The sequence below is a fragment of the Crotalus tigris genome, unplaced genomic scaffold, assembly GCF_016545835.1.
Source record: "Crotalus tigris isolate CLP2741 ecotype Arizona unplaced genomic scaffold, ASM1654583v1 scf7180000023723.778456, whole genome shotgun sequence".
NCBI lineage: Eukaryota > Metazoa > Chordata > Lepidosauria > Squamata > Viperidae > Crotalus > Crotalus tigris.
This window is the reverse complement of record NW_024100141.1, coordinates 175098-192403: the sequence shown is the minus strand read 5'-3', so window position 1 is coordinate 192403 and position 17306 is coordinate 175098. Positions and strand designations below refer to the sequence as shown.

Below are 17306 nucleotides of genomic sequence, written 5' to 3'. Positions count from 1 at the left end.
CGACCCCAAATGGGGTCCCGACCCACAGGTTGAGAACCACTGCTCTAGCATTTCAGACAATCTCTTCTTTAAAACCTCCGGCGTTAACAACAGAGTTGTGGAAGGGACCTCGGAGGTCATCTAGTCCCACCCACCCCCCCCCTGCTCAAGCAGCGGACCCTCTAGCATTTCAGACAAACGGTGGTCCAATCTCTTCTTAAAAACCTCCGGCGTTAATAACAGAATAACAAGAGTTATAGAAGGGACCCTGGAGGTCATCTAGTCCAACCCACCGCTCAAGCAGCATACCCTGTCTTCAGCTTCGCTGGAACTCTGAACAGATGCTAAAGGAACAGTTGCAAGTCAAGGACTATCCTTTTATAATAATTTTAATAAATAATAAATGAATGAATTTGGGGGTTGTGTTTTCTTTTTTTTTGACATCTACCCATGGAACCCCTACAAAAAAATAATAATAATAACATCCTTTCTTTCCTGCCATTTCAAGAGGCTGGCAATACCTTTCTGTATCTTCTCCCTGACAGACGCTGTCCCTGAACCACAGGCTGTCCTCCGTTTGGCTCCCGTTGGTCCTTTCCTTTTCTTCCGGCTTCCCTGGTTTTTGGGAATCCAGTGGATCAAGATCTGCTGACGAAAACAGAGCAGCTGCCAAAAAAGCCAACACAGTGCTAGGCTGCGTTAACAGAGGGATAGAATCAAGATCACGTGAAGGGTTAATATCACTTTACAAGGCCTTGGTAAGGCCACACTTGGAATACGGCATCCAGTTTTGGTCAGCACAATGTCAAAAAGATGTTGAGACTCTAGAAAGAGTGCAGAGAAGAGCAACAAGGATGATTAGGGGGCTGGAGGCTAAAAGATATAAGGAACGGTTGCTGGAATTGGGTATGTCTAGTTTAACGAAGAGAAGGACGAGGGGGGACATGATAGCAGGGTTCCAGTATCTCAGGGGCTGCCCCAAAGAAGAGGGAGTCAAGCTATTCTCCAAAGCGCCTGAAGGCAGGACAAGAAGCAATGGATGGAAATTAATCCAGGAGAGAAGCAACCTAGAACTAAGGAGAAACTTCCTGACAGTTAGAACAATTAACCAGTGGAACAACCTGCCTCCAGAAGCAGTGAATGCTCCAACACTGGAAGTTTTTAAGAAGAGACTGGACAGCCATTTGTCCGAAATGGTATAGGGTAGACATGTCAAACTCAAGGCCTGGGGGCCGGATGCGGCCCGCGAAGTGGTTTCATGTGGCCCGTGAAGCCATCCTGGAAACAGTGAGGGAACAGCCCCCGCTGCCTTGGCCCTGGCCGGCCAGGAGCCAATGTACAATTTTGTGGTGGCCATCTATGCTGAAATGCATTCAGTCTTAGCTCCATAAGCCCCCACCCCCACATGGCCTGAGAGGAACAGTGAGGTTCCTCCAGTGGACCATGCCTTGGCCCTTGCCCCGGTCCCACCCCCTCCTGCCAGAGACCCTCAGATCTGTCCCACACCTGCCCAGGCCCCCACAGGCACCCTTGACGCGAACGATGTAGAGTTGGCCACGCCCACCCAGTAGGCCACACCCACTCCATCCACGCCCACCCAGTAGGCCGCACCCACCCTGGCCACACCCACCCGGCCCCGAGGGCAACCGCAATGCTGATGCGGCCCTCAATGAAATTGAGTTTGACACCCCTGGTATAGGATTTCCTGCCTGAGCAGCGGGTTGGACTAGATGACCTCCAAGGTCCCTTCCAACATTATCATTATTATTATTGGTCAATTTGGAAGCATATTCGGGCAGATTTTCAAACTAATTTTCATTCCTTGGTCTGTTTCATTCAATTTCTTTGTAACTTGCCTGTATTATTTTTTACAAATAACTCAAAGGTGGCCAATATTTCCAACAGATCTTCCTCCTCCTAGTCTCCCCCAAACAACAACCCTATGAGGTGGGAGTGGCCCAAAGTCACCCAGCTAGCTTTCATACCCAAGGAAGCTCTACAACTCACTGTCTCCTGGTGATTGGCCCAACGTCGGCCAGCCGGTTTTCATGCCTAAGGCGGGACTAGAACTCACAGTCTTTTGGTGATTGGCCCAAAGTCCCCTGGCTGGCTTTCATGCCTAAGGCGGGACTAGAACTCACTGTCTCCTGGTGATTGGCCCCAAATCACCCAGCTGGATTTCATGTCTAAGGCGGGATTAGAACTAGTGATTGGCTCAAAGTCAGCCAGCTGGCTTTCACTGCTAAGGCATGGCTAGAACTCACCATCTCCTGATTCATTGGCCCAAAGTCACCCAGGCAACTTTTCTACCTAAAGCGGGACTGGAACTCACCACCTCTTGGTGACTGGGCCAAAGTCAGCCAGCCGGTTTTCATTCCTAAGGCGGGACTAGAACTCACCGTCTCCTGGTTGATTGGCCCAAAGTCACCCAGGCAACTTTCCTACCTAAAGCGGAACTGGAACTCACCACCTCCTGGTGACTGGGCCAAAGTTACCAAGCCAGTTTTCAGCTCTAAGGAGGAACTAGAACTCACAGTCTGTAGCCTGGCGCCTTAACCACTAGACCAAACTGTCTCTGAGGGGAAGAAAACCCCAGAACAGCTGTGCAACAGCTGTAGGGCTGCATATCACTAAACCCAGCTTGGGAAGTTCAAAGGTCCCTTCCATTATGATTATTATTATCCCTTCTATTATTATTATTACTGATCATGGCACAGTCAGCCAGATGTTCAGACTGGATTTGGCATTTTGTCTACCTATTGAGTCCTTACCCAGGACCTGGGATAGGCAGATGTGGATGTTTGATGGTATTACAGATCCCGTCGCAGGATGGAAGCGGTTCCTAGTAAGGCTGCCTTTTGCAATTGACTAATAGCGGATTTGTCAATGCCAATGGTGTTCAAGTGATGCTCCAGTTGTTTTGGGATTGCACCCAAGGAGCCTATGACTATTGGTACTACCCTTGCTTACCCAGTCTTTCTATTTCTATTTGTAGGTCTTTGTATTTTGTTATCTTCTCCAGTTCTTTCTCGTCTATTCTGCTGTCTCCAGGCACTGCCACGTCCACTATCCAGACTTTTTTGTCTTTCTTATCGACAATTGTTAAGTCCGGGGTATTATGTTGCAGGTTCTTGTCTGTATTTGTATTATTATTATTATTGTGTGATCAAAATTCAGATACTTGGCAACTGGCTCATACATGACGGTCGCAGTGTCCCGGGGTCACTTGATTCCCCTTCTAACAAGCAAAGTCAATGGGAAACCCAGATCCACTTAACAACTCCGTTACTAAGTTAACAACTGCAGCTATTTGATAAGATAAGATAAAGTAAGGTAAGATAAGATAATCTTTATTGTCATTTTTTTTTACTGTGGGCACAACGGCACACAACAAAAAATGAAATTTGCTTAACACATGTGGCAGGAAAGGTGATAAAATGGGGCAAACCTCACATATCAGCTTAGCCACAGAAATTCTGGGCTCTAATCTGAGGACTATCTGCACATAAAACCTACTAGTTAGTGTAACAGCATACTAGGGTGTGATTAAAACACGCAGCACCATTGCCCACCAGGGCTTTTAATGTGAAAGCCGAGAGTCTGCGGCAGCAAGTTAAAAATAGAAGCCCCCAAAAGACAAAAACGGTATAATAACTAAATGATTAAAATTAAATGGCCATCCTTAGGTGTACATAAAAAGATTGGAACTTGCTTCTGGTTCATTATTTATTCATCATCATTATGTCAGACACAATTAAAATAGAAAGGGTAAAATAGAAACTAAACACAGTTCCCACTCCTCCTGCATCTGTTATCTACTGGTGGATTCAACAGTACAAAACGTTGGAAAAACCCTGCAACTGAATAATACAGGCAATCCTCGAATTACAACAATCCATTTAGTGACCATTCAAAGTCACAATGGCATTGAAAAAAAAGGACTTATGACCGTTTTTCACACTTACGACCGTTGCAGCATCTCCGTGGTCACATGATTAAAATTCAGAGGCACGGAGACTGACTCATATTTATGACGGTTGCAGCGTCCCGAGGATCCTGTGATCCCCTTTTGCGACCTGACAAGTAAAGTCAATTGGGGGAAAGCCACATTCGCTTAACGACCGTGTGATTAGCTTAACGACTGCCGTGATTCACTTAACAACGGTGGAGCAAAGATCACTTAACTTTCTTGCTTAGCAATGGAAACTTCGCACTCAGTGGCAATCCTAGATCAAGAACGACCTGCACGCAAGAGTTTTTAATGCTAAAATATAAATATTAAATATTAATATTAAAACTGATTTTCTGCGGTATGAGGTAAAAACAGAATCCCCAAAGACAAAGCAATATCACAACAAAATGATTTAAAATTAAGCTGCAGTAGTTACGTGTACATAAAAAGATTGGAATTGCTTCTGGTATATTATTTATTCACCATCATTATGTCAGACATAATTAAAATATAAAGGGCAGAACACAAACTAAATACAATTCCCATTTTTAGTGCAGTGGTATTTGCTGACGGATTCAGGCTGCAGCCGTCCAAAACTTTTGAAAGGCAGACAAAGATCCTGCAACATGTGGCTCTTAAACCTGAACTTTTTTATTAGGTATAATGCCAGAAAAGACTAACATACAAAGCCTGTCTTTGATTCTGCATGTCGCAAGAGCGGCAAGAATCTTATTTGCACAATATTGGGAAAACGAAGGAATACCATCAGATGAAGAAATAATAATAATAATAAATACTAGAATGGGCAGAGATGGACAGATGAGACTATGAGACTGAAAGAAAAAGAAGGAACAGAATATTACCAAACTTGGGACTTATTTTATCGATGGCTGGAGGAAAGAATAAAGGATTAAATATATATTAGTGAATGTTAAACTCAGACAGCACGTCAGTTGAAAAATTATTACTGTATGTACAGGAAAAAAATTAATAAAAACTTTGGAGGGAAAAACAAGATCCTGCAATTTAATAATACAGATAGTTCTCAACTTATAGTTGTTCATTTAGTGACCGTTCGGAGTTACTAATGGTCCTGAAAAAAGGGACTTAGGACTGCTTTTCACACTTTGCGACCGTTGTATCACGAGATCAAAATTCACTCGCTTGGCAACTGGCTCATATTTATGATGGTCACAGCATCCCGGGGTCACGTGATCCCCTTTTGCGACCTTCTGGCGAGCCGAGTCAAGGGGGGGAAGCCAGATTCACATAACAATCGTGTGACTCACTTAATGACGGCAATTCACTTAACGATGGCGGCAAGAAAGGTCATAAAACAGGGCAAAAACTCACTGAAAAACTGCCTTGCTTAGCTTGGCAACAGAAATTTGGGGCTCCCTTGCGGTCTTAAGTCGAGGACTATCCGTAGGTATCTGTTAGGACATGTTTGTAGGACCACCCTACCTTTCTTGGGTGGATGTTGCTGAGCAGAAGGAATCTCCTTCCCCGATTCCGCCCGATTTGTCGAGATGGGCAGCCAAAGATCACCGTCCTGAAAAACATGCAAGTGCAGAGTTAAAGTTTGAGGTGAGCTGGGAAAACAGGGAGAGTGGTTAGAGGCAAGGCTTGAATTGCTTTCTCCAGCCGGGTGCCCTCCGATGTTTGGGGCTTCAGCTTCCATTATGGAGCCAAACTGATCTCTGTGGGATGTCTTGACACATTGAAGCAGGGTTGGGCTCTGAATCTCCATCCTGGCCCTCAGTTTTTTCAACACTGGAGTTGGCTTGGCTAGGGAGGAAGGTTTGGACAACCATTTGTCTGAGCAGGGGCTGGACTAGATGACATCCAGGATCCCTTCCAACTCTGTTGTTCTATTCTATTCTATTCTATTCTATTCTATTCTATTCTATTCTATTCTATTCTTGTTTTTTCCATTCCATTCCATATTCTATTCCAATTTCTATTCTATTCCTATTCTATTCTATTTTATATTTTCTATTCTATATTTTCTACTCTATTCTATTCTTGTAGTTTTTTCTTTCCATTCGATATTCTAGTCCAATTTCTATTCTATTCCCATTCTACTCTATATTTTCTATTCTATATTTTCTATTCTATATTTTCTATTCTATATTTTCTATTCTATTCTATTCTGTTCTATTCTATTCTATTCTTGTTGTTTTTTCATTCCATTCCATATTCTATTCCAATTTCTATTCTATTCCCATTCTACTCTATATTTTCTATTCTAAATTTTCTATTCTATTTTATTCTATTCTATTCTATTCTATTTTATTCTATTCTTGTTGTTTTTCCATTCCATTCCATATTCTATTCCAATTTCTATTCTATTCTATTTTATTCTATTCTATATTTTCTATTCTATTCTATTCTATTCCTGTTGTTTTTTCCATTCCATTCCATTCCATGTTCTATTCTCTTCTATTCCTATTCTATTCTTATTCCCATTCCATTCTATGAGAGGAGGAAGTATACAGTGTCACATGGGAGGGAGAGTAGAACCAAAGAAGAAAAAGGAGAAAAAGAAGAGGAAGAGTAGCAAGTGGAGGAGAGGAAGGGGAAGAAAAAAGAGAAGGAAAAAGGAGAAAAAGGAGAAGAGGAAGATGAGATGGAGGAGGAGGGGGTAAGGAAAAGAAGAAGAGAAGAAGTATAAGGAGGTATAAGGAGGGAAGAAGAGAAAGAAGAAAAAGAAAAAAAGGAGAAGAAAGAGGAGAAAAAAGAGAAGAAGGGAAGGAGAGAAGAAAAAGAAGAAGAGAAGAAGAAAAAAGGAGAAGAGGAAGAAGAGAAGGAAAAGGAGGAGGAGAGGAAGAGGAGAATGAGGATAAGAACAAAAAACGAAAGGAGGAGGAGGAGAAAAAGGGAAGAAAATAATGAGGAAAAAAAGGGAGGGGAGGAGATGGAGAAGGAAAAGAAGAAGAGGAGAAGGAGGAGGAGAGGAAGAAGAATTCTGCAGGAGGTCAGGAGAACCTTCTAGATTACTAATCTCCGCACAAACCAGATCTATTTCCCATCTGAAATCCCTCTTTCTTCAAGAATAACTCCAGTCTGGCTTCGGCCTGTCTTAAATGGGAGACTGTACTGAGGACACATACATACTCCTCAAGGCAAGGGTGTATGTTTGTGCATATCTCTCTCTCTCTCTCTCTCTCTCTCTCTCTCTCTCTCTCTCTCTCTCTCTCTCTCTCTCTCTCTGTGTGTGTGTGTGTGTGTGTGTGCCTGTGCCCAGAGCAAGACAATTGCCTGCCACTGGGAACTTACCTGCCTGCCCGGCAAACTGCTCCTCTTTGAAAAACCGTCCTTGCTGTGGGACCAAGAGGGCTCCTAAGGAGTCAAGGTGGGATTTGCAATTGTGCGTGGTTGTAAACTTTTATTTCCCTGGGCTTAAAAAAAACAAACACACACACACACACAACTCCCCCACAAAAGGCTGCCAGCAGGTTCAATCTTGTTCTTTCCCTGGAGTGTATTTCGCCTGTGGCGGTTAAAAAGCCTAAGTGCTCGGTAACTGATAAAATAGCTACTAATGGAAAGAATATCGTGCAATTACCTTTTATCCCCATGTCTGGGAGCTGAGTGCTTCAAAAAAGGTTATTTAACTAACCCAAGGCTGTTTGCTGAGTGTGTGTGTGTGTGTGCGCGTGAACCTCCTTTCAAGGCAGGATGAGAAGCAACGGATGGAAACTAACCAAAGAGAGAAGCAACATAGAACTAAGGAGAAATTTCCTGACAGTGAGAGCAATTAACCAGTGGAACAACCTGCCTCCAGAAGCGGTGAATGCTCCAACACTGGAAGTTTTTAACAAGAAACTGGACAGCCATTTGTCTGAAATGGTGTAGGATTTCCTGCCTGAGCAGGGGGTTGGACTAGATGACCTCGCAGGTCCCTTCCAACTCTGTTATTCTGATTCATACCAAATTCCTATTGATTCTGATGGCTGAAACAAATAACATCCCTAGAATTTAAAGACAGACTATACTGGAGTTATCTTCAATTAAATTCTGCCAAGAGTGCAGCCAGTACAAAATGACCCAAGGAAACACTTTGAATGAGGCCATTATATGCAGAGTTTGAAACAAAATCCATTTTCAGTTTCATGCGCATCCCTAATGCACAAATCTCAGGAGCACCCAGCGCTCCGACTGATTCCTGGTGGGAATGTTTTGGTGGCCACATGTAAAAACGATGTTGAGACTCTAGAAAGAGTGCAGAGAAAAGCAACAAAGATGATTAGGGGGCTGGAGGCTAAAACATAGAAGGAACGGTTGCTGGAATTGTGTATGTCTAGTTTAATGAAGAGAAGGACAAGGGGGGACAGGATAGCAGTGTTCCAATATCTCAAGGAGTCAAGCTATTATCCAAAGCGCCTGAAGGCAGGACAAGAAGCAACAGATGGAAACTCATCAAGGAGAAAAGCAACCTAGAACTAAGGAGAAACTTCCTGACAGTGAGAACAATTAATCAGTGGAACAGCCTGCCTCCAGAAGCGGTGAATGCTCTCCAACACTGGAAGTTTTTAAGAGACCGGACAACCCATTTGTCTGAAATGGTATAGGGTTTCCTGCCTGAGCAGGGGGTTGGACTAGATGACCTCCAAGGTCCCTTCCAACTTTATTATTATTATTATCGATCATTGCACAGTCAGCCAGATGTTCAGACTGAATTTGGCATTTTGTCTACCTATCAAGTCCTTACCCAGGACCTGGGATAGGCAGATGTGGATGTTTGATGGTATTACAGGTATCGTCGCAGGATGGAAGCAGTTCCTAGTAAGGCTGCCTTTTGCAATTGACTGATAGCGAATTTGTCAATGCCAATTGTGTTCAAGTGGTGCTCCAGTTGTTTTGGGACTGCACCCAAGGAGCCTATGACTATTGGTACTACCCTTGCTTGCTTTTGCCACAGTCTTTCTATTTCTATTTGTAGGTCTTTGTATTTTGTTATCTTCTCCAGTTCTTTCTCTTCTATTCTGCTACTACTACTACTACTATTATTATTATTATTATTATTATTATTATTATTATTATTATTAATCAAGGAGAGGAGCAACCTAGAACTAAGGAGAAACTTCCTGACAGTTAGAACAATTAATCAGTGGAATAACCTGCCTCCAAAAGCTATGAATGCTCCAACACTGGAAGATTTAAGAAGAGACTGGACAGCCATTTGTCTGAAATGGTAAAGGATTTCCTGCCTGAGCAGGGGGTTAGACTAGAAGACCTCCAAGGTCCCTTCTAACTGTTCTTCTTTTCTTCTATAACTTGTGTTTCCCAGCAGTCTATTGACGAGACTTTGTAACACAATCTTTGTTATATATACACACACACACATACACACCCAACCCTTACTTCTTTCCCTGCCAACAAACCTCTGGCAGAGGTGATGTTCAGTATTGACTGTTACTACCAAGAGGGGAGAGGCTTATTAAGAAGAGATTGGATAGCCATTTGTCTGGATAGCTGGGGGGCTGGACTAGAAGACCTCCAAGGTCCCTTCCAACTCTATTAGTCTATGTTATTCTACAGTTTCTCCCAGGAGTCTGTCTGGATCTCAGGCAAACATGCCCACTCCTTTCTAGGGCGGGAGGAGCAGTCTCTTGAGAACCTAAATTCTTTCAATAATTTATCCTTCCTTTCTAGCAGAGCTGTATTTTCCGGGCTGGGGCTCTGAGGAGGCCATCGCAGGCCAGATGAAACTGCAGCTCCTAATGAGCTGATTAAGCATCGCCTGGCTGAGTTGTCAATCCGAAGAGGATGGGGTTGACTAGGGGCAACGGCTGACATCTCCTTCCTTGGTCTACAGATCCTCTTAATTATTCTTCCCCTGCAGAGTGCAGTGGAGATGGCAAAGGATAGGATAGGATAGGGTAGGGTAGGGTAGGGTAAGGTAGCGTAGGGTAGGGTAGGATAATGAAATAATGGAATAGAATAGAATAATGAATGAAATGAAATGAATGGAGTAGAGTAGAATAAAATAGAAGTAGATTAGATTAGATTAGATTAGATTAGATTAGATTAAAGTGGAATAATAGAATGGAATGGAAAAGGTAGAGTACGGTAGGATAATGAAAGAATAGAATAGAATAGAATAGAATAGAATAGAATAGAATAGAATAGAATAGAATAGAATAGAGTAGAGTAGAGTAGAGTAGAGTAGAGTAGAGTAGAGTAGAGTGGAATAATGGAATGGAATGGAAAGGGTAGGGTATGGTAGAATAATAATAGAATAGAATAGAATAGAATAGAATAGAATAGAATAGAATAGAATAGAATAGAATAGAATAATGAATGAAATGAAATGAATGGAATGGAATGGAGTAGAGCAGAATAGAATAATATTAGAATAGAATAGAATAATATTAGAATATAATAGAATAATGAAATGGAATCGAATCAAATAGAATATAGAATAGAATTCTTTATTGGATAAGTATGTTTGGACACACAAGGAATTTGTCTCTGGGGCAGAAGCTCAGTGTATGTAAAGCAACAAGTGATATATCATGATCATAATCATAAAATACAACCATCATAAATCATGATACAATACTCAGCGATAGTCATAGGATACTAAATAAGCAATCAACCTATACTAGGGCAACAATAAAAGCAATCAACATAAATAATAAGATACAAACCATAAAGTTACAGTCATAGGAAGGTAAGGAAATAGGTAATAGGAAAGGGGAGAAGGAGAGTAGTAATACAGCCTTACTAGGTGCTTTGACATCCCAGGGTGAGAGTTGCTGAGAAACGGAATGGCAGGCTAGATAACCCTGAAGAACAGCGGGAGGGACAGGAGGAAAATTAAGGGGAGGGAAGCTAAGCTTGCTAAATCCACCAAATACAGGTAATCCTTTACTTACAACCATTTAGTGACCGTTCAAAGTTACCACGGCACTGAAAAAAGTGATCGATGACCATTTTTCACACTTACGACCGTTGCAGCCTCCCCAGGGTCATGTGATCAAAATTCGGACGCTTGGCAACTGGCATGTACTTATGACAGTTGCAGTGTCCTGAGGTCACGTGATCCCCTTTGGCAACCTTCGGACAAGCACAACAGTCAACGGGGAAGCGGGATTCCCTTAACAACCACGTTAAGCGACTTGCTTAGCAACTGTGGCAAGAAAGGTCACAAAATGGGGGGAAACTCACAACCGTCTCGCTTAGCGATGGAAATCTGGAGGTCAACTGTGGTCGTAAATCGAGGACTTCCTGTAAAGAAAGGCGAGGCCTGGTTGTGCCTCCCAAACGCTGAGGTTCCTCAAGCTGAATGCTTTGCAGAACAGGAAGCTGAATCCCTTTGAGGAGGGGTAGGCAACCTCGGCTCTTTTATGAGTCGTAGGTTTCAACTCCCAGAATTCCTCAGCCAGCCATGCTGAGGGGAAAGGGAGAGGTTTCCAAGCTGAGCTATGCCGGCTCAGGAATTCTGGGACTCATAAAGCGTCCTAGGCCTAGGCCAGAGGTAGGCAACCTTGGCTCTTTTATGACTCGTGGACTTCAACTCCCAGAATTCCTGAGCCAGCCATGCTGAGGGGAAAGGGAGAAGTTTCCATGCTGAGCCATGCCGGCTCAGGAATTCTGGGAGTTGGAAGTCCGCAAGTCATAAAAGAGCCAAGGTTGCCTACCTCTGGTCTAGGCCAGGGATGGGGAACCTTGGCTCTTTTATGACTCGTGCACTTCAACTCCCAGAATTCCTGAGCCAGCCATGCTGAGGGGAAAGGAAGAGGTTTCCAAGCTGAGCCAGGCTGGCTCAGGAATTCTAGGAGTTGAAGTCCACGAGTCATAAAAGAGCCAAGGTTGTGTATCCCTGCCTTTGAGTGTACTGTGGTTTGTGTCATATACTTTAAGACAGGGATCCCCAATCCCCGATCCGTGGACCAGTACCAGACAGGACATGCCAGCAACCGGTCCGCACTAACAATCAAAGCCTCATCCACCGGATGCAGGCAGGACACAAAACCACGCACTCTCAGGTCTGCAGAAAAACCTCTCTCCACCAAACCAGTCCCTGGTGCCCAAAAGGTTGGGGACCTCTACTTTAAGATTCAAACTGGATATTCTTGTGTGCTGGTTTGCCATTGCCTGCTTCCTAGGGCTGAGAGAGGAGGACTGGCCCAAAACCACCCAACAGACTTTGGTTCCTAAGGCAGTGCTAGAACTCACGGTCACCTGGTAATTGGCCCAAAGTCACCCAGCTGACTTGGGGTCAATCACGTGGGAGTCAGGGAATTCTAGTTTTGTCTTAGACATGAAAGGCGACGAGGTGACTTTCAGCCAATCGCCAGGAGAGGGTGAGTTCCAGTCTCGCCTTAGCCAGGAAAGCCTGCTCGTGCTGTTAAGTTTATCTTCCATCCTTTTAAGGTCCAAACTGGGCTGAGGCTGAGAGAGAAGGACTGGCCCAAAAATCACCCGACTGACTTTCGTTCCTAAGGCAGTGCTAGAACTCACTGTCACCTGGTAATTGTCCCAAAGTCACACAGCTGACTTGGAGTCAATCACTTAGAGTTGGGGAATTCCAGTTCTATCTTAGGCATGAAAGCTGACTAGGAGACTTTGGGCCATTCACCAGGAGACGGTGAGTTCTAGTCCCGCCTTAGGCACAAAAGCCAGCTGGGAGACTTTGGGCCAATCACTAGGAGATGGTAAGTTCTAATTCTGCTTTAAGCACGAAAGCTGGCTGGGTGATTTGGACCAGCCCCTCTCTCTTAGTCCTAAGAAGCAGACAATGGCAAACTGCTTCTGAAAAACCTTGCCCCAAAAAGCTGCAAAGGATCAGCCCAGGCAGTGGCCGGGAGTGAAAAACTGACGTCACTCATACCCCAAAATCACCAGCGTGATTTCCTGAATCCACTTACAGGTTGTAAAAGCCCAGCTGATGGATGTGGGCCAGAAGGTGCCTCTTCTGTCCTCGCCCCTTTCGCACAGGGAGCAGGAAACGTAGTGACTCCTAACAAGGAGACGTCATGCGTAGCCCAACAGGACGTATCTATGGTCATCACACAATAATCCTTGTATTTTGTGATGGTGGAGGAAAACTTCGGTGGTGGATCCACTGGTGGGAGAAAAAAAAAAGAGGAAGAGAGAACGGAACAATTTTTAATGTGCCTTTTTCTTTCTCCCATGCACAAATGCTCGCATGCACGCACGCACATCCACAATTTATTCAAACAAGTTCTAACTAGCTCCTTTCGGTTCACCTCTGGGGGGGGGGACAAAATTGCTGCCAGATGTTCAGGCAGAGAATTGGCTTTTAGCTTTGTGCTTCTCTGTTGCTAAAACGTTGAGCTATTTGCAAACGCAGGTCATCCTCGCCCGACGATCACTGTTGAATCCAACGTTTCTGCTGCTAAGCGAGACTGTCCTTAAGCGAGTTGGGCTCCATTTTGTGACTTCTTGCGAACCACGCAGCTGTTGGCTTTGCTTACCGGAAGCTGTCTGGGAAAACTGCAACGGGAGATCCCGCGATCCCGGGACGGTACAAATGGGATACGTGCCAGTGGCCAAGGGCCCAAATTGGATCACGTGGCCTTAAGAGATGCTGCAATGATTATAAGTAGAAAAACTGGGTATACTGGCTACTTTTTTTTCCAGTTCCGGTGCCACTTTGAACCGTCACTAAATGAACGGCTGTAAGTCAAGGACGGCCTGTAATTGCAAACTGGTTGCCAAGCAAATGAATTATAACCCTAAAACCTCAGGCACACTGTGGCAGCCCCAAACCTGAGGATCAGTCTTAAGTCTGTCTTTCTCATGACACTGAATGCATGATAGTAACCTGAAGACTAGCTGTATACAACTGAATGGTGCTTTTTCAAGAGGCAACTGGATTTTTTTTTAAGATGTTTCACTTCTGTTCCAAGAAGCTTCCTCAGCTCTGACTGGATGGTGGGGGAGTGGAAGGACTTATATTCCTTGCAGACAGCTGGTCATTTGCATCCTTTTGGAGAGCCCTTGAGGCCACTTGGATGGTTATCTTTGTCCTCAGGGTCACCTGAGTGGTGCAAATGGGTGGGGAGCCTTCTTGGGCCTGCAGAAAGGACCGTGTTGTCGACTGGAGATGGATGATGCCGTGTCCCTCCCCCTCTGTTGAGGGAGGGCTGTTCAGTTTTGACACAGATGGCCTCTTGGACCCCTCTTTCAAGCCAGCGGTCCTCCCTGTCCAAAATGTGGACTTTGCTGTCCTCGAAAGAGCGGCCTTCGTCTTTCAAATGCAGATGGACTCCTGACTCTTGTCCTGATGGGTTTGTTCTTCTATGTCAGTGTTTCCCAAACTTGACAATTTTAAGGCATGAGGACTTCAACTCCCAGAATTCCACAGCCAGCGTTGCTGGCTGTGGAATTCTGGGAGTTGAAGTCCACATGCCTTAAAATTGTCAAGTTTGGGAAACACTGTCCTATGTTGTGCTGTGCATTTATGAAGTGGTTGTTTTGTTTCCCCAATGTACAGATCTGAAAAGAGGGCATCTATGTCAAGATTGAACAGCCCTCTCTCAAGGCATTATCTATCTCCGGTCTACAACACAGTCCTTTCAGCAGTTCCAAGAAGGCTTCACACCCATTTGCACCACTCCGGTGACTCTGAGGACACAGATAAACCTCCAGGTGGCCTCAATGACTCTCCGAAAGAGTGCAACTGACCGGCTGTTTTGCAAGGAGTATAAATCCTTCCACTCCCACCATCCAGTCAGAGCTGAAGAAGCTTCTTGGATGAGAAGCGAAATGTCTTCAAAGAAAAACAAGGAAGTCCAGTGGCCTTCTGAAAAATCACCCTTGGGACAACTATGACCTGGATGGCTGAGAATCTCCATAAGACATTTACCTGTATACATCCCACACCCCTCCATTGTGCTTCTCTTAGTTCCCAAATGTTCTTTAAGAAGCAGCATTCCAGGAACCTCTTAAATTATCTTACGGTGGTGGTGATCTCTATCTCGTACAGAAGGACACGTTCCAATAGAGGGGATCCTGCAGGAAATTTTCATTTGCCCACCTAAATAATCCTAACAGAATATGCATTCATGCAGCTGAACCACTGCAGGAGGGCACCCCCAATTCCCAACCCTGGTCCAGGATACACAAGTGACAAAGCTCATCTACCCATGGACTCTGTCCACTTCTGGTGGGTCAAGAAGTTCAAAAGTTCTACTGCAGTGTCTCTCGGCAACTTAAAATTGTGCGGACCTCCATCCCCAGAATTCCCTAGCCAGTATGCTGAAGTCCAGCCATCTTAAAAGCTTGCTGGTTAGGGCAGGGGTAGGCAACCTTGGCTCTTTTATGACTCATGGACTTCAACTCCCAGAATAGCTGGCTCAGGAATTCTGGGAGTTGAAGTCCACGAGTCATAAAAGAGCGAACGTTGCCTACCCCTGCCCTATACCAGGGGTGGGGAACAATGGCCCCTTCATGACTCATGGACTTCAACTCCCAGAATTCCTGAGCTAGCATGGCTCAGCATGGAAATCTCTCCATTTCTCCTCAGTGTGGCCGGCTCAGGAATTCTGGGAGTTGAAGTCCACGAGTCATAATAGAGCCAACGTTGCCTACCCCTGGGCTAAGGAATTCTGGGAGTTGTCCAGCATCTTAAAGCATGCTAGCTGGGAATTCTGGGAGCTGAAGTCTACTGATCTTAAAGAATGGTTAACTGGGAAATCCTGGGAGTTGAAGTCCAACATCAAGGAGAGAAGCAACCTAGAACTAATGAGAAACTTCCTGACAGTTAGAACAATTAACCAGTGGAACAACCTGCCTCCAGAAGCGGTGAATATTCCAACACTGGAAGTTTTTAAGAAGAGACTGGACAGCCATTTGTCCGAAATGGTATAGGGTTTCCTACCTGAGTAGGGGACTGGACTAGATGACCTCCAGGGTCCCTTCCATCATCATCATCATTATCATCATCATCATCATTACAGCATGCTATCTGGGAATTCTGGGAGCTGAAGTCTACCCATCTTAAAAAATGGCTAGCTGGGGAATTCTGGGAATTGAAGTCCACTCATCTCTCGGCTGCTAAGGTTAAGAGACAGTGTTCTGTCACAGGTGTCTCCAACCGTGTCAACTTTAAGACACGTGGACCTCAACTCCCAGAATTCCTCATCCAGCCCTACTGGCTGGGGAATTCTGGGATTTGAAGTCCACACCTCTTAAAGTTGCCGAGTTTGAAGACCTCTGCTCTGTCACAACATGCCTTTCTTAGGCAACCCATTTTTCTGCAGCTGTCTAAGAGGGTCAGACCCTGGAAATAGGAAAGACTGACGCTGAGTTCCAGTGTTCCCACCCGAAGATTATCAGCGACACTTCGCTACTTTCACAGATCCTTGACTGACCGGGGCTCAGTGGAGTGCTGGTCTTAATTGGGGAATTAGAACTTCTGGGAGTTTTCAAAGCTGACGCCTTCGACGAATCCTTGCAGGTGATGCTAGATAAATCTTCAATATCTCCAAGATACCTGATCAAAACAAAATGGAGGAGAAGACATCGAGGTGGGCTTCTCGTCTATCCAGAAATGCTGAGCTCCATAATCCTGGGGTTTTTTTTTTTTTGAGCCTCTTCTTCCCAACACCTCAATCGTCTCCCCAAACACTTGTGAGGATATGGACCCCCTGCCTCACCCCATTTTGCTATGAGACAATCTGGAATGTTCTAGCTTAGAACTCTAGAACAGGGCTTTCCAACCTTTTCACCCATTGTACCACTTTTAGGAGACGGCAACATCCAAGGACCACCAGTCGCCTAGCAAGGTGTCAAAAACTTGATGACCAAAAAAAGAAAGAAAGAAAGAAAAAAAGTGATGGAGTGCAGGTAGTCCTTGACTTACAACAGTTCACTTAGTGACTGTTCGAAGTTACAATGGCATTGAAAAAAATGCCCCTCAAGCCACAGCTGAGCAAGACACCTGCCTGCCCGCCCGGCCGTGCTCTTCCTCCTGTCCGAGGTTTTCATTGTTGTGAGCATTTCTGTTGAGGATTGGCAGCGGGGGGGTGGTGGGGGTTGTTTGGTTTTTATTCCCCCCGTCTGCTGGGCGGTTGCAGCAGGTTTTGGTCACTTCACATGACCCTGGGACACTGCGACCGTCATAAATATGAATCGGTTGCCAAGCATCTGAATGTAAATCACAAGACCCTGGAGAGGCTGCAACATTCCAGCTGATTGGCGCTTCTTCTGGGCTCAGCAGAAGCGCCAGGATCAGCGCCGAGCTCCAGCTGGATCCTGGCACTGATCCTGGTGCTTCCACTGAGCCCTGACAGTCCCGAAGAAGCACCAATCAGCTGGAAAGCGGCACTGATCCTGGCGCTTCCCCTGAGCCCTGACAGCCCTGCAGCTCCAGCCATCTCTCGCTTAGGCTTGTGTG

At 44.9% G+C, this 17306-nt stretch overlaps 1 protein-coding gene across 4 annotated transcripts in view; it reads right to left on the bottom strand.

Moving 5' to 3' along the window:
• Positions 1–17306, bottom strand: part of TEX14 (testis expressed 14, intercellular bridge forming factor) — a 75605-nt gene that overhangs the window by 2814 nt on the left and 55485 nt on the right. For all 4 annotated transcript variants that reach the window (XM_039321248.1, XM_039321249.1, XM_039321250.1 and 1 more), the window contains 4 exons: positions 16282–16403; positions 12811–13007; positions 5396–5483; positions 501–624 (listed from right to left, as the gene is read on the bottom strand). In XM_039321248.1, coding sequence (XP_039177182.1) covers positions 501–624; positions 5396–5483; positions 12811–13007; positions 16282–16403 — 531 coding nt within the window. The remainder of the gene's footprint in view (positions 1–500; positions 625–5395; positions 5484–12810; positions 13008–16281; positions 16404–17306) is intronic.